The following is a 25,140-nucleotide window of genomic DNA, read 5'->3' on the forward strand; positions in this document are numbered from 1 at the left end:
CAAATCAATCTTGTTTTAAGTAGTTGCATTTAAAGCACCATGTCCAACACCTTGTATGGGCTCGATCCACCGTGCGACGCGGCGAATAATATTCCGCGGACATATGAAAAGTGAGCGCGGACTGAGCAATTTTATTTTGCAAATAACGACCAGCCCACGCTCTCACTGACAATACATTTTTTTGGGAGTCCAGAACCCTAAAAATAAAGTCTTTTTGTTTTTGTCGAAACGTCTCTTGACCGATCGGAAAGGCATAAAAATCAGAACGAAAAGATTGGTTAATAATGTGCATGGTTTACTGTCGACTCACTTATGCGTGACAAGTAAAATTTTGGCCCAGACATAAAACATTGTCGAGTTCAAACAAAGTCACTTTTTTCAAAGCTATTTTCGCTAACCATGGTTAGACTCTAATTGTTCGCTTCACTGCATTGGTCGTTTGGTATTTAAAAACGTGCAAGCTATAAATGAGATCATTAACATAAACTATCACCTAAATGATTACCTATTCAAACTTCGATTCAACACCTAGCATTTATACCATTAACAGTACCCTCATTTGTTTTAAAGTCAAATTAACATCAGATGTAGAGTTGCTGATCACGATTTCAATAACCATTATCATTTGAAGAGTTATAATTATACAGATCCGTGTCGAAAATTATATGCGAGCCGTGAAAATATTAAATGTAAACGAATCTCACGGACTGCTGGATGCGCGAGCGCCTGACGCGTGCTAGCGGAGACAGACAAGTCTGGATAAGGCCCGGAGCACAAGAGAAGTACGTTTAAACGTTAAAACTGTGCGTGTGACGTTTAAAGCCAATTTTACCAATCGATTTCATCTTATGCGTACTTCCAGGATTTCATTGGTGGTATGTAAAACAAGAACAGGAACTGGAAACAAAAAAAAAATGTAGAGAATTTGGTCTTCAAAACGAATCAGCCAAAAACAAGATCTTCAATATCCTATGATCGAATTTCCTGAATCTCAAAAAAAATGTTGTTTTCTGCAACTTTACCTATATGCTTACATACATATTATCCCATCGATATCCCTGATCTATGTCTCAATTTGCTCCTAAAGCCAACATAATTGAGGGTCATAATATACAGCCACAAAAGGCATTCTGCCTCTTACATGGCATTCTGACAAAAACCACAGTCCAACCGCAGACAGTATTGTTAAAACGTTACCGTGAGCTCTAAGGCTTACTGCATAATAACGCGGGAACCCTTGCAACATTGTTGCAGGACACGACGAATGTGGCGTATTACAATTATTACAAATCGCCCGTCCACCCACCGCAGTTTAATGTGCTGGTTTGATCGTGACTGAAGACTTAAACCGCCATTCCTACGTGCCCTAATGCTTTAAATGGATTATCTAGATTCTAGATAATGCTAAGCACCCAGTATGTTGGAGCTCTGGGTTTGGTTTTGACGTTACTCGAGGTATTGTTGATCTCACTTTATGACAGTAATAACACTGCACCTCTTAACCATGAGAGTTTAGCTCCCGCATTACGTATCTTGTACGGCTGATATTCATGATTTTCTTTCTTTATGAAATGTGGTCATTTGAAGATATCACCTATAGCTTTCTTAAATCCTTAATGACCTGTCTACGGCACATCAGACTATCATTTTTGTTGCAAAATAGCTCCTATCACATCTACACAAGATGATATTAAGTTAACATGCCGCCTAAGCAATGCCTTTGCCACAGATAATATAATACTAGCCTTTGCCAATGATCAAAGTCACCAAACACGCGACAAGTTGGCGAGCCGTAAAATAGGTAATTAAGACAACACATATTTGTTCCAAAATTACCCCTATTATAGATCCATAAGAAATCACAGTGATTAACTAGTTAAGCTAGACAACTAATGTGCCGTCTGTACAAGAAATGCCTTCGCCAATAACCAAACATGCGACAAGTGGTTCAAAGTGTGGCATGTACAGACAGACGTAAGACATAGCTTGACCTGTCGCCTGTACTAAGCAATGCCTCCACCAATGACCAAAGTCACCAAACACGCGACAAGTTGGCGAGCCGTGGAATAGGTAATTAAATATTCGAGTGCAGCGTGCAGCCGGCGCGCAATTTGCATTGTGTCTGGCCACATCGGCCTCGGGTAGTGTTGCCATGATGGAGAAGGATGCACGGATAAGTGGGACTGTAGTTTGTTTGTAATTTCTTCTCGAAGTATGCAGGTGGAGTTCCGCACCTATCGATGGACTAAAGTGTACCCAGAAGAGGAATCTAATCCATTAATGGATTTGACCAATGGATTACAGTGGAATAGGGGGGCCAAGAGAGATCTATTCCCATCAGTAATCAGGGAGACCGGAGTTGAAACCTTTAAAAAAATATTGATTGTTATTCAATATGAACTGTAAGAACAAGGCCAGAATTTTCTGAGATACGTCCTTGGCAATTGCCAATGTATGCTGTCAGCAGTAAAGATCTAATCGAACTAAGTTTTAGCGAATTTCTAATAACATTTGACTAAGTATGCTCAGTGAAATACTGATATTGAATTCATTAATATCTGCTTCATGCTTCAATCAGGTATTTGACTTGTTTCCTACGGGCATTTTATTTAAATGTTTAAACAGAAACCCAATTTGCATTCTGTCTGGCCGTTTAACATCAGCTGCTCGTGGTATTGCTACAGTCGAACCCGGGTGTTGAGCCTTCGATCCATTCGCATCAATGTCTTGTAACACACAACATTACGGCGTAGTAATTATATGTGCGAGTGCAGCGTGCAGCCGGCTTGCATTGTGTCTGGCATCGCCGGCCAGTAGGGTGACCACCCGTGACTGATATTGAGGTACAAAAGGATCTACTAAATCTTCGTTCTTCGTTTCAGCCAAATGACGTCCACTATTGGACAAAAGCCTCCCCCAAAAATTTCCCCAACGACCGGTCCTGCGCGATCTTACATACTAGTAGTTTATCAATTTTTTGTATTATTTCCTGCGCTTTAGTAAGCTTGTAGCTCAATTAAAAGTATATTTTATTTACACGGTGCATCTCTCTTCATTGTTGTTTGTCATAAAGCTATCGTCCTCATATGTTAGGCACAAATAATGCACTTACCAATTGCAACTAGGTCAGATCACGTGATTGCCCTTAAAATAATAAACTGCAATTAATGGTAACCCTGGCGCTATGCACATTCGAGCGTCTACTTCATATTAATTAATCGCAGCCTATTTCGCGTCGCTACCCCGCTAGTTGCCACTTGCCACCGGCGCGGTTCAATTATTGTGTCAAGTGACAGTTGATACATTTTTCAACAACTACCTTTTTTAAAATAGTATTTTTAATGAGGAAGCTTGAGGAAGTAGTTAACGTTGCATATTTTGCGACAAATGGATTGTCGCGCGATGTATTGTAAAACAAATTACAAAAAAATCATAAAATATCACATTTAACAGATGAACATGATTGCTCTCTACTGATTTGATGCTCCACATGATAAGAAAAACACATGACAAGAAGAAAAGTCTGTTTAATTTATCAGTTGATCACTGGTGATTACATATTTTTTCTCAGGTGTTATAATTTTTCAGAAAAGCTTTGAATTGCAGAGGAAGCAGAATAAACATGTTTCAATTTCCTCTGAGAAAATACTCACATTTCGTTGCCTCGAAAATAAGTAAATAAAAACTAGAGAAAAATATTCAAATACTTAGCATACAGAAGCGATCTTGACCCGTTCGCATGCAATAAAGAGGCGGATGCAACAAACTTATGCGCCAGCGCACTAGAAAGTCCCCAGGCTTTACTCGGAACCATCTGAATTGCAATCGTGGTGCGTCAATTATGCGATCAGCGTGCTCTGCTACAAAGTATGGCACCTGGCCCACGTATCTCCAGCGTTTTACGGATTTATTCATACTAACTTTGAATTGAAATGTGTGTTTGTTTGGTTGTAAAACGAAGAAAACGAAGTTTTGAACCTTCAAAGCGCTTTTCTCCGCTGGAATTTGTATAGCAATACGAAGTTATGACTTCTACGCGTTTCAGTTCACCGGGATAGTACCTGAAAAAAGAGGCTTTCAGGGCTACAATTATGTGTTATTGCAGAAAAGTCATGGCTTGAAATTATTAGTTAATGATACATAATAATAAATAACTACCCATTGTCACACAGCAATATTATGTTCTCACTTACCGAATCATATTCGTGTAGAGTCGGGGGTATTCATTAGCAAGGCTATAAAGCCCGCGTACCTACGCTAGTGCGTTCGCCTTAACCTTTTATTCTACGGGCGTAAAACCGAAACATTATCATTTCCAATTATCAATTTACTGCCAATGTATTTTAAGTTTTTAAATGCAAACTACTGGTAGGATCTCATTTTGTCGCCTCTTAACACTCCTGAGTGCGAACGCAACCATCGCGCGAGCCTGAAACGGGCTGGCCGTAGGAACGTGCCACTTAGCTGGAAAATTTACGGTTGCCTTTATCGAGTCAATTGCACAGTTAAATATGTAAATACAGAGCGTAAATGGACAATCGCTTCGATTCGGATTTATCTAGTCAGGGTTCAGTATTTCAAGATTGTAATGAAACCCGGTGGGGATTACATTAAACTTATTATCTTAATATGCAGTCCGATGGCTGGATTCCTGACCATATACACGCACTTATATTGGGGTCAGATTAAAAATATTCCTGGACTCAAGGACAATACGTTAGGCTTACGAACCTCTTTCAGAGCGTTGATCTCTGCCCAATCAAGGCTGTTTTGATCGTGCTCTACCTTTGGTGGTCTATATTTGTATGCAATACACTCCGTCGTCTAGTCTAGTCAGTAGCAACAATGTGTCAATTTGCTCCGTGTCTGTATTCAATCAGGTGCAGAACTAGTGAAGTGTGCAGACAGAGACAGCTAATACTTACAATGTCTGCGCGTGTAATGCACGTCTAGTGCTTGTCACTGCGTGTACTGCAGACAGCACGCGCTGCGATTCGTATGCAGATTCGCTGCTAATGTTGCAGACTTGTCCTAACAACCGTTGCTCGCACCCCGATTAGTTGTTCCGGCCGATATATTTACATGTAATTATAACAGTGCCTATGATGAGCAGTTGACATCATTAACCAATAATTTCAAGACAAGTTCTTTTAATCGTTCTCCTTCTGGCTCAGTAGGGTAACACCTGTATCTAGCCCTGAAAACCAAGAAATAAATAAATTGAAATTGAATTGGCAGTCTAATGACGTCATAGTCGTTTTTGCCCTACAAAAACAATGGGAGAGTCGCGTTTTGACAGCTCATTAAAAGTACCGCTGTCAATTGATCAACATGTCACTTTTCTATTTCCTACTGAACCACGACATGGAGTCAGCGAGCGACAATGTTTAGTGTCTGAAGACATATTTTTGAAAATCCGCATAAGGATTTCTTTATTGTCTGACTGTACCCGTCTCTTTCGCTCATGCCAGTATCTTTAATAAGCAAGAGAGATGGATAGAACATGTCATAATTGTTTTGCAGCGTGAGGCGTCAGACTGCACGCGCGCCACAATTCGTATGCAGATGCGGCGCCGCCGAATGTTCTGTCTTGTCGTATCAGAGGTTGTCCCGTTGTTGATTGTTGTAATATTCCATGTAGTAAAACCTCGATGCGTGGGACGATCTCTGTCTGCATATGTATGAAAGATTGTAACAAGGCATTACTGTCGATGGTTTTATTTTAAAATATTTCTGCTTTACAGAATCAGAAATGCTGCGATTACTCTTGTACTATTATTACTACTGATTCTTAAAAATACATGAAATCGTCTTTACTTGCAAGAACCTAATACCTACTTTTAATTTGTGTTTTATGAATTTCTTGTGTATGTAATTCGTCCATTTGCGATCATCGCATCCGTATATGCTTATTTAAAAGAACACTTATCCGTAGCATTTATTTGTTTGTGGTGTATTTGCACTTAAAATACCCATTCGAAACCAGGGTCATCATTAAAGTAAAACGGTGACTAATTAACACCAATAACTTGAAAAGAGCCGTAGTCAACACATCCATCAATAAATTATACATGAAACAGATGAATGTAATTCTAGGGAACAATTCGGGAAAGTTGTCCGTCAAGTAAACGCAGCCGTGTCAATTTGCCGCAATTACGAGTTCCCAGTAGCAGATGGAAACGATGTCAAATTGTTTACAAGCCCGCCAACAATTCTACGTATGCTCTTGCGCCTAGGCATTATGGTTTTTAACGCGGTAAACATCTGGCGCCTGAAGAATGTCTTTCACATTTAAAAGAACTGTGCGAAGGACTTTCCGATTCTTTGTCAGCTCTCTTGTAGGGTGTTTTGTTTAAAAATCATGATGATGAAGTTCTTGAAGATGAAATATAATAAGGAACCATCAAGGGATGTGAAAATTTTTGTTTAGATTTTCCGATCACAGGCTACGAAATAAGATTTTGTGACAACTGCAGTCCACACGGGAGAAACCGGGCAGTCAGTAACTGATTCAACAGTCAGTTTTGCATAATTTTTGGAGCAATTAGGTACCTATCAGAAGGACTCCGAAAATCTTAATCCACAAACCGCATTAACACTCTAGACCCAGGAAATTAAAATCAGATTACAACATTTAAAGTGCTCTTACGTGTACTTTTTACTGCGAAATAATGCTATCTCGTGTGCATATCTCAGTGACATGTCATTTGTATGTCCGTTTGATTTATGTGCGAAGGTTTGACGAGCCGAGTGGCCGCTATCTTAATGTTCCATCGGGCAGTAATGTGTGAGGAATTGACCCCTCTTTCCTTTGTTATAGTCCGTTTAGGTAAAACAGTAAATAACCACTGCCCTGATGTACGTGGAATTACTTGGATATGCACAGTGGGCGAAGGACAGACTGACTGTAGATAGATGTTTTCGATAGTTGCGCTGTAGATTGTCAAAAGATGGAGAATTGGAGATACTCAAAAAGTAAGATGCAACTAGCATTAAAGATAAAGATTGGATTCACCTAAACGTTAGTAAACTAGCCCACGCGCTTACGAATTTCAAGTACTTACCAGAAGTACCTAAAATCGCACGTTCTTTACTTATTTATTAAATGCCACATATTTTCCTCAAGTGATCTACCTGTAGCTGTAGGAAAACCTACAATGTGATTCATGTTAATATTCAAGGAAATGATTTCTACATTTCTAGAAGTCCCGACTTTGTATTCGCGTTTCGTGCTACTGCTATAACTTTTGTCGATGCGAATAAAGTATACAAAATATGGTTGCTGGCTGCTCTAGAATTCTCTTCACAGACTACACAATGTCTATTCAAGGCTTCAGTTACCGTCAGATACTAAGAGAGCTGATAACAAAGATATGCTCCATTAAGTGAATAACGTATTCTTGCCGTGTCTAATTTATACTGCGGTCGGTATTTTAAATCTCTATCTAGGGCTCTACTCTACTATCAACTCGGACGATTAATGAGATATGCATCGCGTACAAAACGTGTATGGTCATTTACTATGTGAAAAAACTGTCAAGAGTATTGAGCATAATATAATTCAAAATTACCCTTTTATAAAACTAACTTGTTGTCCCATGAAACCAATTTTACCAATTCAGGCAACTTTTGTACAAAGTACATAATGTTTAAAGAAGTGTGAAATACTTAGTAAAAGATAATTTTTTATCAGTGGGATTTTTTCATGAATATTTGAATAACTTTTACTTGGAGGCTGATAAAAGCAAGAACAAAAATATTGTTTCATACAAATATCAGTTAACCCTCTCGCACGTAATATGGTGTGATTAAATCTGCAGTATTTGACAAGCGAGAAATCCTATTAAATACGTTGAACATTTGAACGTGATATTTGCGGTGTGCTATTTGCTAACCCTCTACATAAAGCATCGAAGATATGCTATCCTTCATAAGTTTTTAACGTTATTGCTTTGTATTAAGGTAAAAAAACTGTTGAACTTGCTATGCCTATTACAGGGCTTTAACATTGTAAGTAACTTTAATAACACACTGCGCATCGGCATTGTTGTAAACACCGATGGACCTTTATAAACGGAACACATAGCTTTACCTTTTTCCTACGCTTTATGTTTCTTAGATTAATTGGTTGATTACGTGAAACAAGAACACGGAATATGTTAAGAACGTTTTAACTATGTTGATAAGCTTGTTCTCTTATTTTGCAGCTTCATGAAGCCATGAAGCTGTCAGTGCAAGCGCGATGAGCTATCTAAACTGCATCGGGCGATGCGCCGGCGCTGGAGTTACGACCTGCATTCAACAACTATAATTGTCTTTAATGTCCATATTAAGATAGGTCTTAAGATTGTTGCGAAACCCATTAAAATATATTCATCATCTGGGAATTTTTAAATTATTTCGCTGTAGTGCTTCAACTGAATCATACGCAATTGTTTCTATATCCTAGGAAAGATTCCGATTGTTAAAATTTTTAATCGCATCCGCTAACAAGAGATATTTACAAAATTCGGTGAATTTTAACTCGTTTGGGTCAGAAATGTTACTTTTTAAAGTCTAATGCACATAACTTGACATAGTTATGATTCCACAACGAAGAAATCTGCCCGTTAGACTCTGAAATAACGACTTTTATACAGGCTTCATTAAAAGGTACTAAACAAAAACGGCGCCCAAAGTATTTTAATAAGCCGCCTTCATGCGTTAGAAGAAACATTAGGATTTCGCTGCAAATAATAAAAACACTATAAAGATAATATTGTCACACCTAATAAGCAAACGTTCAAAAGATAACAGATTAAAATAAAGTCTCTTTATCCAAGAGTTTTCAGAAACGCACCACATTACGTGTAATAAATGGGAGTTTGAAAATAAACTTCTTAACCCTAAAAATAGAAAATTTCCGTGAAAATCCGAGTAATATCCCTTTGAGGTTATACTATACGTTTTGTTATTTCTGGTGGTAATCTCAGTTAGATATGACGTATTCTCAATGAAAACAAAAATAATCTGATAAATCTATCAATCAAAATCAATCGCTCATCATCCTTTACGCTAACTCCAGCCAGATTTCGGTCATTAATATGTTCTATGCATTGTGTAACATCCCACAAACATACCATAGCAGTGTAGGTGGCATTGAGGGTGCCTTACAAGGAGTTGTTATGACCCGTGCTGTTGGCCCCTCGGCAGGAAATCTGGGCTTCCGGTGCCTAGGATAATAACCCCGGCTAGACTTAGACAATGAATCCGTAATGTAGGCCTGTCTGTCGTCATGACGGGTGCGTAGTAGCAACTCGTTTATGGTCCAACGAACACGGGTTTTAGTGTTCCGTACGACTTTTGAAAAAACGGAACCCTTGAATAAATAACTTTGAAAAAGACCTTCATTGAATTCCTAATTGTTTTCCACAAATTCAAACATACTAAATGTAGGTCCTTTTCAGGAAACTTATACACTTTTCTCAAATATAGTTTGCTCCACCATCAAAATATCAATCAAAATATTTTATTCAGTTTAGACCAATATTTTGGATCCATTCACAAATAGGTACATAGCTTTTTAAAAATACATCTTTCCTATGATAGTTGCTTAAAAATATGTGTAACATTATGCGGACTCATTTCCACGTCAATTATAACTCGCACTTCACTTGTTTTTTATTGTCTATGGGTTGATGCGTTCATAGAAAACCATTTTCCATTTCGTTTCATAGAAATATCAATCATATACTTCTTGCTAGTCTTGTTAAAATAATTGATGGGCAAATTGTAGTCGATCGCGTCTATTACAGAGAATAATTTATGTAAGTCCACCTTTAATGGCAAAAAATATGTATGGAGAGTATGATAGAAAATGGTTAGCCTTTTACGAAGTTATTTATTGGTTTAGTTTACGTTCATGGATGTGGTAGGTAAATAATCTTGCTATACTGTATGTAAATAAGTAGAATTGAATGTCAAAATAACGGTTCATTACTAAATGTGTTGAGAATAAAATAATATGATCTAGTAATCTCCAAAAACGGCTGGACTGATTTTAACGAGTCATTCACTGACATTTATACAAAATTTTGAATGACATCAAAACTCACTCTTTAAATATTCTTGAATATAGAAAAATAAATAATTACCCTACATTTAAAACTATATAAAATTCATAAACATGCGATCTTTAAATGTTACTTGAGAGGTGCAGCATAAATATAACATAAAGTTGTCCAATCCTGAATGTGTATTGTCAGAATCAACGCCTTTATACGTCAGCCACCGCGGTGCCAAAATAATGTGAACATCACGGAAAAACGTTTTGCATGTATTAGCACCTCCGCAGACAAAAGTTGAACTTGCGCGCCTTGCACGTGAGAAATTCCTCAACAAATATAGTAAATAAAAATATCTTTGTATTAAAATACCGTTTATTATTGTTTGTATAAATAACACCTTTTTATGTGAATGTGGCTTTTGAAAGTGTACGAAACTATTTTAATGCGCACAAATTACGATATTTTTTCTTACTAAAATACCAGCTTATTTAATGCTCTTGTTGCTGACCAAAAATCATTATAGCTATAATGAACAAGAATACAAATACGAATACTTTTATCATAAAGTTATAGGCTTATTATCTGTTTTAATTGTATGAGCTTATATTTATATCTATGTTAACGAATAAAACTGATATTTTTCAGACTAAGCACCATTTCTTAATATGACTGAAAGCTATTTTTATTTTAATTCGGTCTGTCTAGCCTGTTTTTGATTTACATTTTTGACTTAATAAAAATATGTTTATTATGAAACTTCCAGCATTATGAATGTTTCCATTTCCAACTCAATACTCTCAAGTTTCGTTCTTTATTTTATGTTTAAAGTGACTTCTTTCTTCTGCCACTCTTCTCAGCACCAGCCCTTATGTTGTCCCGAAGTGGTAGTAGGGAAATCTATACTTGGGACGTGTATAAGCGCCATGAAAAAAGGCTGTATAAAAGCTTTGACTTTGCTTGTTTCAGATCCCCTTAGTCAGCAACGAAGGTACAGCGGGCCTGGGGGCCACCGTAGCACCAGCTCCCAAAGTGACCGGCACCCTTGGACCCGCCACCATGAGGCTCGCCAACAAGACCAAGATGCTGAGACCACCCGCCAAGGCCTTCCAGAACGATGATGATGATGACGACCTAGAAGAATAATACTGTGTTACAAACGTTACCCACTGTGTTACTGTTAACTGCCATTTAACAATGAGTTAGGTATTAGCTAATTTTCAAACGTTAAAATGTGAAGTTTGAGTAGATATCTATGCTAGCGATCAATTCCAATGATTTTATGTAAATACTAGTTCATATTATTGTTAATATTTTTTTATTTTTACCTTATGTATTTAACTAGCTTTAACAAATGTTATTTTAGACTTAAGTCTTTTAACAGTAAAAAAATTAGGAAAAGAACAATTTGGCATTAACTTATTATTTTGTAATCTAATCTCTCTGATATTTTGATAATAGGGTAAAGCAATTCGAATTACTGGAAAATGATTCTAAAAACTTCTCGAAAGGCCACAAAACACTACATTCTAAAACTGTCGCGAAATGACACTGCGCCGTTTCCCAGAAGGAGCCAAATGCAGGGGTGCGGTGCGCCCGCGCCGCCCGCCAATTTGTTCGTCAGGGGTGTCACAAGCAACAATGTAACTAAACAGTTGATGTGCCAGACACTCGCTAATGCTACCCGATTGGCCTCAGTGCCTGCCAATTACAACGTCTAATTTGACAGCTTACAAAGGAAAACGTCACTTAAGTGTACGAATTTAAAAGATATCGCTGAAATGAAAGAATATCATAAGGAAACCAAAGCACTGGTTTATTGAGTGTGTGACAGAGAAGACAATGGCAAAACCACTTAAAGAAGAAATTGCCATGACTCGTTATGTGTTACAGACAGGTTACAGGGTCGTGAACTCGCGATAGTTTCATGAATGGACTAAATCCATCCACTTAATTTTAATAGAAGAACGTAGAATAAATTTGACTTTTGGGGTCATTGTCACATGATCGGCACTGTCCATGTGATAAATCTTTTGATAGCCTGAATTGCCTACGATAATAGACTTTTAAATATAAAAGAAGAAGGATATAAGTTTGATTCGGACTTGGTGAATTCCAAAGCATTTTTTTCCGTTGTGCTAACCTGCCTTCATTCAAAACTGACTCATATTATTTTAGACTTCATAATTTTTCGAGATGTCATCACAATTCCTTGAATCAGTTAGGGCGAAGGTGCTCTGCTGGCAGCGGTTTGTTAGCATTGTCACGTCGTTCTGTCAGACGGAAAGCCAAACCTTCAGGTACAGTCGGCCTCAATATAATATAGTTAATAGTGACTGGGCGACTGGGCTGTGTAATGCAGGTGCGCGTACTAAAATGTGGGATCGGGTAAAACTCTCTATCTTTTACTTTATTATTCACCCGTCACATTAATTAAACCAAAAGTTCCACTAAAATACCAATTAACTGGTTTAGTTATTCCCTCCTAAGCCTTCAGTATCAGCCCTAATTATCGCATAAAAACCACGGCTGCAATCGCAAATCTGGAGGAAATGCAAATGCGACCGCTCCATTTGTCGGCGGGAAATAGCAAAACAAATAACACACATTACGCGGCCGCAGCCGCATGATAGTGCAGGAACAGTAGTACAGTCAGCAATAAAATTCAATTATATTCAATAGTACAGACTACCTGTATGAGAAACTATGAGAGCTTTTAGCCCATAATTTATACGAAAACCATCAAGTAGATATAGGGCTCAATTCGATGGGTCTTTCTGGGAGGTACCCAATATTTTAATGATGATGATATATATACCTACTATACAGGTAAAGTAGGTAAATCGTATCTAAATAACTACTAACTTTAGATTCTCATGATATAAAAATAATTGAATAGATTAGTAAAGAAAAAGTCTAACCAAGAACTGGGATGCCGACACATTAATGACTTGTTAAGACATTAATTAATTTTCTATTGTCAGGTAACTTAACATGTTTAGGAGTTCGTTTTGGGCAGCCTTCGGGAGTGGACGTGCGCAACACGTGCGCTCCAGACGGTCCGACCCTAAAAAGGCACTTACAAGCCCTATGGCGTTTGACGCCGACGCGACGGTGAAACCCAAATGTTCTAACAGTGAGAATTACCCGAAATCATAGTCGCGATTATCTATTAACATAGTCAGCTGTGTAAAAATTAGTGGTTATAGGTCAATTTTTTAATGAGAAAAACTGTAGGTGAGAAAAACGCATCGAGTACACAGTGACCAGCACAGCGCCTAAGCTCGACGAAACCCGGTGAGATCTTTCCTTATTTTTCTTTCCTTATAAATATTTGGTGTCAATTATCTTGCCAAAAGCACCAAAGCGAACGCATAATTCTATGATCTAGTATTTTCATTTAAAAATATGTAACATAGATCGTATAGTTTGTCAAATGAAAACTCTAACTTTTGGCCTATAAACTCTAACATAAACTTTACTTTTTTATTAACAATTTTGATACATACAAATTCTACATGTATTCTACTTCCTGCATGTCATTATAGTGGGTATAAATAATAATATTGATAACAAAGAAAGATCCCTACAAAACTTTCACCAACACATTCTATAAAAGACAATTGCACAAAATTTCAAAGCGCATACCCAAGAAAGGTTAACATCTGGTCACCATAAAAAGTTTCCAAAAGCAATAAAACTTAACTTCAATATTGCACTAACATTAGTAGATGGACACTAAAGACATTTGCCACGAAATACACAAAAAAAACTGAAACAACAGAGATCCTTTGCTTGGCAAAAAAAAAACTAATAGTCACAGCTGCATGTCGTAAACCATTCAAAAGAACAACCCATTTAAAAAAGGTGCCATCACTAACAAAACTAAAACAAAAGACATTTGACGCTTTGACAATACAAAATCTAACTACCACCGTAGTCATACTAATTCACTAACCCTCTAGTTATAAGTCCCTTTCCACAGCTAAAAAACTAAGGCATACACTTTCAAAATACCTGGCGATGGAAGATATCTACTTTAAGATAGAGCTAACCAAATCAATGAACCTATGTATCTTGATCCAAAAGCAGCCAGACAATAGAATACATAGTAGCGGATGAAACGAGTGAATCACCACTCAAAAACTTAGGGTAGGTACTTACTTACCTGGAACCATCAAAGAAAGCTTGAGCCTATAAGAATCAGGATTACTGCCTTATTTACAAATGCGCAGAGAAACACCACCAACAGAACATCAGCAGGTATCGGAATCGGAAAATTGAAATAGTAACCAAAGCGTAGTACAGTTTTAAGAGACTCCAATGCACTGAGAAGGTCAAGGAATTTTGCATAAAGGGTCTTCATCAAAGACAGAAGAGTGACACCCCGCCTGAAAAACTCATTTAAATGCAAGAACATCTAGAAACTGGAAACAAATCTCACCATCGACCATTTAATGACGAAATCCCATAGGAACCACAAAATATTCAAACTGATTACAAAAGCTACGTATTCCAATAAGAAACTTTAGACTGCAAGCAATTTAAGGTGAACATATACAGCTCAACAAGCTCTGCAAACAACCTTGTCGGTAAACGGATTTCAAACAGGTGAATCTAATAAGATTGCTACTTCACATCCACAGTGAAGAAATGAAAACCTGATGGAAACAATGGATAAGAAGCCCAATGTAACAAACACACTGCATAAGATCATTGAACTAAAAAGAAATCATATAGATTACACCAAATCGAGCCGTTTAATCTTAGGAAAATATGCACACGCTCCTAAAACCGTTTTAGAGCCCCGCCGTCCGCTTACCGCATCAAACACTATCCGAGAAAGTCCTAAATCAATCCACCATAAAAAGAAATAGGAAAAGTAGCACAAGTAACATTAGATATTGAAGAAACAATATCAAAAGACAACAAAAACCCACAAACGCATTTATATCAACGGAAAAGTCATAAGTGCAAACAAATCAAATAATCGAAGAGAGAAGATCTATTTAGCATGAGACAATAACAAAAAAAAAATCAAGCAACATAAGAAATATTCGATCCAGGCAAAACAGACTACGAAGAAGATGACAAAAATCCAAAACCACAGTTATCGATGGATTAATTAGTAAAAAACAAGAGAATCAAGTTATTCGAAGATTGTGAATAAATTTAAACATCTACTATCCAAGAAATAGAAGAGAGTGAACTCAATTAAGACAAAAAGAAATAAGAAATGAAGCATAAGAAATATTTGACCCGGAAGATGTAAACAAAATAGACGTCAAAAACCCAGTACCTACCTAACACAGACCGACAGACCTCAGGAGAACAATGAAGCTAGTCTAGCAGCAGTACAAAAAACAAGACACCTCACTAAAGGCCAGACCGCCCGCCTTATCGCAGCAACGCTCATTCAATCAACGACATCAAGAAAAGAAGTACGGGAAATATTTGACATGGAACATAAGACGACAAAATTGGAAAAACAATTAAGCTAGTCTTGTAGCAGTACAAGAACTAAGAATAACCAAGCCGCTTCACCAAAAGCCAGACCGCCCATTTCATCGCACCAATACTCAGTGCTAAAGAAAAGAAATACAAGAAATATTTTACCTGGAAGAAAATAAGACGATAAAATCGGGAGAATCCAATAGTAGTATATTGGACTTGCTTTTAATGGTTTTAGATATTTATTTTTCTAAAAGAATACAATTATATTCACTTATAAGAAAAATACAGAATACACTTTATAATAAATAAGCAGCAAGTGCACGCAACAGACAAGCTCGTTTCATTTATGTATTAAATGAAACTAGGTACAGAAAATAATGAAGTTAAAATAAAATAATAACAAACCGCTCAAATGCTATATTTTTTCAAATTCAAGTGTAGTTTTATTCTTAACTTGCTTCATTGTTGTATTAGAACCAAGAAAAACAAGCTATATCCCTTACCAAAGATCAGACCGCCCATCTCATCGCACGCATCACCCGTTTAGTCCGTCCAACGATATTAAGAAAAGAAGTTGAAGAAATATTTAATCTGGAAGATACAGAGACGACAAAAACGTACAAGAACCAAGAACAGCCAAAGTCATCTCATCAAAGGCCAGACCGCCCGACAAAAACGCAGTACCACAGACGTCAAGAGAACAACGAGTAGCAGCAGTACAAGAACCAAGAACAGCCAAAGTCATCTCATCAAAGGCCAGACCGCCCGACAAAAACGCAGTACCACAGACGTTAGGAGAACAACGAGTAGCAGCAGTACAAGAACCAAGAACAGCCAAAGTCATCTCATCAAAGGCCAGACCGCCCGACAAAAACGCAGTACCACTGACGTCAAGAGAACAACGAGTAGCAGCAGTACAAGAACCAAGAACAGCCGAAGTCATCTCATCAAAGGCCAGACCGCCCGACAAAAACGCAGTACCACAGACGTCAAGAGAACAACGAGTAGCAGCAGTACAAGAACCAAGAACAGCCAAAGTCATCTCATCAAAGGCCAGACCGCCCGACAAAAACGCAGTACCACAGACGTCAAGAGAACAACGAGTAGCAGCAGTACAAGAACCAAGAACAGCCGAAGTCATCTCATCAAAGGCCAGACCGCCCGACAAAAACGCAGTACCACAGACGTCAAAAGAACAACGAGTAGCAGCAGTACAAGAACCAAGAACAGCCAAAGTCATCTCATCAAAGGCCAGACCGCCCGACAAAAACGCAGTACCACAGACGTCAAGAGAACAACGAGTAGCAGCAGTACAAGAACCAAGAACAGCCAAAGTCATCTCATCAAAGGCCAGACCGCCCGACAAAAACGCAGTACCACAGACGTTAGGAGAACAACGAGTAGCAGCAGTACAAGAACCAAGAACAGCCAAAGTCATCTCATCAAAGGCCAGACCGCCCGACAAAAACGCAGTACCACAGACGTCAAGAGAACAACAAGTAGCAACAGTACAAGAACCAAGAACAGCCAAAGTCATCTCATCAAAGGCCAGACCGCCCGACAAAAACGCAGTACCACAGACGTCAAGAGAACAACGAGTAGCAGCAGTACAAGAACCAAGAACAGCCGAAGTCATCTCATCAAAGGCCAGACCGCCCGACAAAAACGCAGTACCACAGACGTCAAGAGAACAACGAGTAGCAGCAGTACAAGAACCAAGAACAGCCAAAGCCATCTCATCAAAGGCCAGACTGCCCATCTCATCGCATCAACGCTCAGTCCTATCAACGATAACCCGTCTTTACCTATTTTCCTAGACCAGGCTCAGGATGCATATCTACTTGGTTGTGGTCGACCGGTTGCGGTTTAAAAGACGCAGCGGCTAGTCGGCCGTCCTCTCCCATCCCAGAGCGTGTCTTTCCTTAAAATCGTGCCCCCTGGTATACCGGTTTGACCGGGACAGGCCTCGTCCTGGCTGGGTCGGCACTATCGTATCGTATCGTATCGTATCGTCAGGTAACTTAACATGTTTATGTCCACTCATTAATGCAGTTCAAAAATACTAAACTTTCAAAACTTCATGGCAAATTTTAAAGTTTAAACCGTCACCGTTAATTTCCCCGTAAGCATAGCATTTCACATAATCTGTTTGGCCAATAAGAAAAAGCTAAGTGCTAATCGTCAGGCGACCGATCGCCAGACGTCGCGTGCGCGCAGCCTGCCCATTACCGGTGGCGGAAACGACGCTTTCTAGCCATGTGAAAAAAACTAAAGTCGACACATCAGCCTATAATCTAATTATTTTTGTAGAAAAATAACACCTATTGCAAGAGTTTAAGATGCCAGTGTTGAGTATGATGTGCTGGAGGTTTGCTTGCGTTAAAATTCGGGGTGAAGCTGTAATTAGTGTGGTGAAAAACGTGATTGTGGGACACATCTGATTTCTCATTAAAAAACCCAAAACTCATGTTATTTTTGCAAGTAAGCTTTTAAAGAGCACTTTCACACGACCCTACCACTGCTTCTGATCGAATTAATGTATGTAGGACCTTTTCAGGGCACTTATATACCTACCTAATCGTCCCAAAAATAACTAGCACTTCTACTTCTTCGGGAAAACATATCGGCTATAAGTAGGAGAAGTAGCGCGAAAGAAACTCGTCTATCTAGCTCTATAATGAGAATTATACTATTACAGAATTCATTTAAGTTCTCCCATTAAGTTCGATCTAAAAGAGCACTCTTACACATCCCAAACTACCTAGGTACATATAATTATATTTTTTACATTAACCTTACCACTGACTGTGCCACTGATTTGATTCTATAATGCGGGCCAGTCCTGACTGAGAAGCACAAGAAACTACCTAATTACTACGTTATTGCCAGCCTTTGACTAGTTTAACATTTAAATAAGTGGGTAGGTATTGCGAGTCTCTATCCGGGATGTAGAGCCACCCGGACATGACACGTAATTGCATTATTAAGATCTCGTTAGGTTAACTCAAATTGAAAAAATACGTTCGTCATAGCGATGACTAATTTAAAACCAGCGAAAACATTTATTCGTGCTTAGTCCAATTAAATAAAAATGTTGGGTATATCGGTAAAAAATGGATCACGCATAAAACGCATAGTTTACGATCACTTCGGATTTTGTCGATATCGAGTCGGACAGCACTCATTAATTCGCGCAAACAAAAACAATCTGGATGCAAAAAGATACTGAATTCCTTTAAAAAGCGAGCCAAGTACATACGAGTTACATTGAAATGTGCTGTGATGTGACTATAGTATAGTAATGGGTTCGTTTTTATGAGTTGCATTTTTGTGTTTCAAGAATAGAAGATACACCAGGAGCTCGTTGCAAAAACATCGGCTCGAATGTTCACCAAATTTTTTTTTATGAAGAGGTTTTATGATTAGCCTAACTGCCATAAGGGTTAATCTTTAGCCTCCGCATAAGTAATAAAAGAAAAAGATAACGTTTTATTTATCAGCTGAAAATTTCATTTACCACCTGAAATTATCTGGTGATGAAAGAATCGCCCCAAGTTCAATTCAATAATTCAACGAAACACTTTACACATTTCGCAATAAAAAGTTGCCTACCTCAACCCGTTTTACTGACCCTTGGCAACAAAATTTCAGTAGACGCACCCCGGCTTCCCCCGGGAGCAGGGAGGGAAAGGTCAGGGTGACCTCGCCGCCAGGTGGCGCCCAGCATTAGTTATGCGTCGCGGCTCCGTCTGCCGCGCTTCCTGCCGCCCACCCCACGCTGCCCGTGCTCCGAAACTAGCGGACTTCATTCTCTTAAATTGCTAATTAACTGGATCAATGTATAAGTACGAGTAACTATTGTAGAGCAAATTCTTACGCCCGTATTCACAAAAATTACTATGAGGTCTCACAGTGCGCGTGGACGCACAGGGTGACACATGAACCAATCACAGAGCTTTATTCAACGCTGTGCAATCGATTTGCTGCTTCACTTGAGAAAGCATCGTTTGTGAATACGGGCGTTAGATAGGTAAGTAATAGCATTTCGTCGTCTATTTTCGGTTTAGCCACTCCTACATCTCTGGTATCATCATCTGGTAAAGGTCGCGGGAAGAACCTGGATGCGGGCAGCGCAGGACCGTTCATTGTGGAAAATCTTAGGGGAGGCCTTTATCCAGCACGTGGACGTCATTTGGCTGAAACGAACGAACGAACTCCTACATCCTTCATCTTTGCAAGACAGCTATCGTCAAGGTCTTCATTGCTCAATGCTCAATTCAACCTGTGAATCCTGGTTCTATAAGTCTACAAGATTTGCAATGGTGAGGAAGAGAGGTGGGAATACTCCCTCTCGATACAATCAAGCATCTCCTGAAGTCATGGATTAGATGGAAAAGCATCACCTTTGAAAACAAATCTTTCATCTATAGCCCAAGTATCATTTAAAGTCAATAAACACATTACGTTTCATACTTTAATTTTTAAAAAAATTCAAATTCATCTTGAACTACCGACTTGTTGACTCTACCTTGTCTCTACCACTAAGCTAAAGAGAGTTGGAGTGTAGTGAAATACGGCATTGAACTTTAAACTTTAGGAAAATATACATTTTCGTAATAAAGAAAATAAAATACAAATATTTAATGTTACAGAAGTCCAAAAAATATAATAATAGCCAATATTTTATCTGCCCAAAACCGCTAAAGAAATCATTACCAAACAACAAGTTTATGTTCGTAGTTCAATTTGTCGTTACCGTGTTCAGCTGACCTCAAATCATAATTTGGAATCGTTTGGTCCTTTTAGCCGGACCTTTAGCCCCTCCACCAAAACCGCGAAATTCTTAAAAACTTAAATTCGAAATTCGCTACACTTCGATGTGGTATTCTGTTGTCCTTTTTGACGGGACTTTACCGGCTTACTCCATTTATATGAATTAAGAAACAAGCAGACATTTAATGTTACTTAAAATTCATTAATATTTCTTCGCGGATTAAAATTCAATAAATATATCATAAGTTAAGTACAAAAACCTAATTTCAAATACAAAATTTATTTTCTTAGGCTAAGTTGCACCACTTAACTTTAACCGTAACTATACTTAACAATAACCGGTGTTTTTTGAATGGAGTTTGACAGACTTTTGACGTTTGTTGAAGTTAAAGTTAAAGCAACCCAGCCTTAAACTGTGCAATGCTTATTTGGATAAACATTATACCTAATATTTAACGGTTTGCTAACCAGTTATTACAGACTAAGTAAATCCATTGCAAGTAAGCTCCTGAAAAAGACGTGATTAACGCCCGTATTAATTAACATTACTATGAGGTCTCACAGTGCGCGTGGACACACAGGGTGTCACACGTACCAATCACAGGGCTCTATTCAACGCTGTGCGTTCGATTTGCTGCTTCACTTAAGTAAGCATCATTTGTGTGAATACGGGCTTAAAAATCACGTCGCGTACAAGTAATTGTCGGTTATGGGAACAATTTCAACGTGTTTAGCTGCACTTGCTTGTCCTATAGCTTAGTATGCAGCGCGGAGAGCTTACACTTGTTTTTATGGTCTGTCTGAATGAATGACATCATCGACCAGCTCATTCATGGGATCGCGTAGCGAGGGAGGGGTGACAAACAGTCTCAATGTCTAGACGCTTTTCTTGTAAACGGCGATCAACAAGAAACTTTTTCTACTTGCTAATATTTAATTCATCTTAAATGCAAATGATTTTTGCCTTTATGAGTTTGAAAATAAGCACCAAATGCTGCTAAAAGTGGTTATTTAACTTGGTGCGCATTACCTCGGCCGACGCGACCTCTGTTTACGCGCCTGTCTGCGTTGTTTCCCACTCTACATAGAGCAAATAATTTTCAGAAGGTCAATGACGTCTAAATGATGCATAGGATTTTACCTAATAATGGTAAGTAATGATTATGATCTTTATTGACTGCTGTACATTTGTGTCCAAAATTGTAGAGGTTTAGGGCAATAATGCATGTGTAGTGAACATGAATATAGCAAGTGCATTTTCAGTTTCAATGTGTAGTTGGTGTGAAGAGGATACACTAGGTTCTTCCCAATTTGACGGTTGTCTGCTGCAGGGATTCGTGTATAGTGTATTATACCGATATTCCTTTTAATATGTCGATAATAAAAGGAATATCTATAGAAATAGATAATAAAAGGTAGAAGGTGTCGCTTACAGTAGTAGCAATACAATCGCGATGCAATCGCGCGACTGTAAAACGCGCTTTTGTATCGCTGAAAAAGTCGCAATGTGTAAGCTCACAATACTCATTCGCCCGTATTCACAAACGATTCTTGCTTAAGTGAAGCAGCAAATCGAACCCCCAGCATTAAATAGAGCTCTGTGAATGGTTCGTGTGTCACCCTGTGCGTCCACGCGCACTGTGAAACCTCATAGTAATGTTTGTGAATACGGGCGTTATTAGCCTATTTGGAGTAACAATGTTAAATACCTACTGATTCATCTGTAACCCACCTGCTCCTTGCTGAGGCTTTATGCAACAGGTGGCGGCAAGGACGCGCGGCCGACGCATCCCTCGGGAATGCGTCTGGCAGCCGCGACCTTCGGATTTGTTACCCTGGGTTACAACGTAATATCTGCTCACTAATCTATATATAGGTACTATAGCTTCTGCCTGTGGCTTTACCCGTAGCATTGCCTTTGTAGATTTCAGTTTGTGAAAATTTTATTTTTATTGCGATCTTCATTGTGCGCACATATTAGGTATACTCGTATTATTATTTAAAAACACTTTAGTTTTTACAAAAATTAACATTATAAAAGGACTAACATTGTATGCAAGACTGACTGCAGTTACCATACAAAACCCACAAAGAATCCCATTTCTCAGGATTTTTTCCCAGAACTAATAAAATAAAACTTGATTCAAAATTATACAGTTTCTCTATTGGATCCATTCCTAGACTTCTATCAAACTCAGACGATAAGATTTTGAGAACTCGGGACTCACTCTCTCCTTCCCCAGACAGGATGCAATTCATCTCCTTGCCCAGATTTAAAAAATCTATTCAGCCAGAATCCTTCAGCCTCAAGAGACCATCGCAGACCACACCAGTTCTACCTGGTTCCTCGGCAGCAGCACGATATCCCACAAGCTTATTTAGAGCAGAAATGATAACAGATTAATTAAAGAGAGAATTTTGTAATTTCAGTCAATGCGGCGCTGGACGCAGGCCGCTACCAACCGGGCAACAGGGAAAGCATTGGGGAAGGCCTATGTTCAGCAGTGGACGTCCTTAGGGCTGAGATGATGATGATGAACTTTGTCATGTAATGTTAATTACTGATATTATTGATGAATTATTACGCTGTTACGAATGAGGCACAGAGAAGATTTCAGTTGAGACCTTCGAACTTCGACCCGATTTTTCAGACTTCTCCTCTGTTATTATATTACATACATTATAATATAAGTACGTACATTATTATTGTGTCAGTAATAATCCTAAGTAAGTGTTTACCTCCTTAGGTCACCTTAAAGCTGAGACTAATCGATTACCATTCCTCGTATTTGATACTTATTCACTTTGCAAATATTATGTAAATATTAAACTGCCCCTCACGAATCCGAAGGTCGTAGACGCAATGCGCATTCTGTTTTGCGTCTGCGACCTTAGGAGTCCTGGAGATGTTACTGCGTATTACGTATTACCATAATATTGTTAGTTACAGTTTTATGCATGTTTTCATATATTTTTAAATGACTTTAAAGTCTAAGAAACAGCTCTACGACATGATGGTTGATGTTATACTTATCCATCCATTTTACGTACTTAGATGAAAACTTTTCAGAATATCTCATGAAGCAAATAAACAATTTTTCTTTCTTTCTTTCGGAGTACAAATTGATCTAAAATAAGTTAACTTTAAATCACGTAAAAAATATGTTTTTTATCAGTTTAAATAAACTATAGTAACTATAAGTGTTCAGTTTATAATTACAGTCTCAATTTTTCCCAATTGACTTTATGAGAGAGCAATTTTTCAGTTCATCACATCCTGTCTTGTAGTGCTTGAAAAACATACACATGCTTTTGTACCTAGATCTATCTGAAATACCCCCTATTCTTATTGGTATGTCGGAGAACGGTCAGAAGGGGCAGGACATTATGTTTCACCAGGAAGTTAAATAAAACGATGTATAGTTTTAACACTATAGATTGTTGTATTTCGGTAAGAATACAATAATAACAATAATAATATTCGAGCAGTCTCACACACAGGACCGAGACAACAATACCGAGCGGCGGGTGAGGCCAGAATGCCACGACTACGGTCGTGCTCGTTCTTTTATACAGCCATCCCCACCCAAACCGGCTAGCAGGTAGCGCCCGACCTGTCTCGGTACGGTCAATACAACTCCTTTTACTTATTGCAAACTATTTTATAACTTAACTAGACATTTACAATAAATCAAATTATAATTTATTACATTTAAAATTAATGTTGTTATTATTATTTGGTTTTATTAAAATTATTACTAAGTAATTACATGACAATCAATATTCTACGACACGGCCTTCCTGACGTTTCACACGTCCTCGGGTGATGAGTACTCTTGAGAATCATCTGCAAATGAGATAAAATTTATGGATTATATTGCTCGGCCAAACCTGACTTCAAAAATGAGGGTACTTTCTACTCAGAGTTTTTATACTACTTACTCAAAGGGTTCATACTACTCAAAGGGTACATACTACTCAAAGGGTTCATACTACTAAAAGGGTTCATACTACTCAAAGGGTTCATACTAAAATGGTTCATACTAATCAAATGGTTCATACTACTCAAAGATTTTATACTACTCGAAGATTTTATAAATGATCAACACAAAGGAAATTCTTCAATAAAAATAAAATTTTATTTTATATCTTCTATACACAAAATTGACACAAGTTACCGAATACCTAGCGCAGGTTGCCCAACCCGGTGTTACCCGAGGCAGCCACCGCCACCCAAGGCAGCCTCCGCTCCACACAGGAGCCCCCGCTCCACACAGGAGCCCCCGCTCCACACAGGAGCCCCCGCTCCACACAGGAGCTCCGCTCCACACGGGAGCCCGTCATAGTTATAAGTCATCTCCACACAGGAGCCAGTTGTAGTCATAAGTCACCTCCACACAGGAGCCAGTCACAGTCATAAGTCACCTCCACACAGGAGCGCCCCACACAGGAGCCCCGCCCCACACAGGAGCCCCGCTCCACACAGGAGCGCTCCACACAGGAGCCTAATCATAGTCATAAGTCACCTCCACACAGGAGCGCCCCACACAGGAGCCCCGCCCCACACAGGGGCCCCGCTCCACACAGGAGCGCTCCACACAGGAGCCTAATCATAGTCATAAGTCATCTCCACACAGGAGCGCCCCACACAGGAGCCCCGCCCCACACAGGGGCCCCGCTCCACACAGGAGCGCTCCACACAGGAGCCAGTCATAGTCATAAGTCGTGCAGTCTTGTATAAGTCATAAGTCACTTATTCCACTAACAAAATACATTGTGCCATCCACAATGGTAGATAAGACCCTCACAGCTCTCCCATGCTATCCCATCTCGTTCTATTAAATCTGCAGTTTGTAGTAAGTACATAATA

The 25,140-nt window shown here is 38.7% G+C and overlaps 1 protein-coding gene across 2 annotated transcripts in view; it reads left to right on the forward strand.

Moving 5' to 3' along the window:
* Nucleotides 1–11,421, forward strand: part of LOC135079966 (angiogenic factor with G patch and FHA domains 1-like) — a 28,793-nt gene extending 17,372 nt beyond the window's left edge. Inside the window, exon 10 of one of the 2 annotated variants that reach the window (XM_063974614.1) lies at nt 11,013–11,421. In XM_063974614.1, the coding sequence (XP_063830684.1) occupies nt 11,013–11,189 (177 nt within the window). In that variant the 3' untranslated portion in view covers nt 11,190–11,421. The remainder of the gene's footprint in view (nt 1–11,012) is intronic. The other variant, XM_063974613.1, reaches the window with a different exon arrangement.
* The last annotated feature ends 13,719 nt before the right edge of the window (nt 11,422–25,140 follow it).

The sequence above is a fragment of the Ostrinia nubilalis genome, chromosome 17, assembly GCF_963855985.1.
Source record: "Ostrinia nubilalis chromosome 17, ilOstNubi1.1, whole genome shotgun sequence".
NCBI lineage: Eukaryota > Metazoa > Arthropoda > Insecta > Lepidoptera > Crambidae > Ostrinia > Ostrinia nubilalis.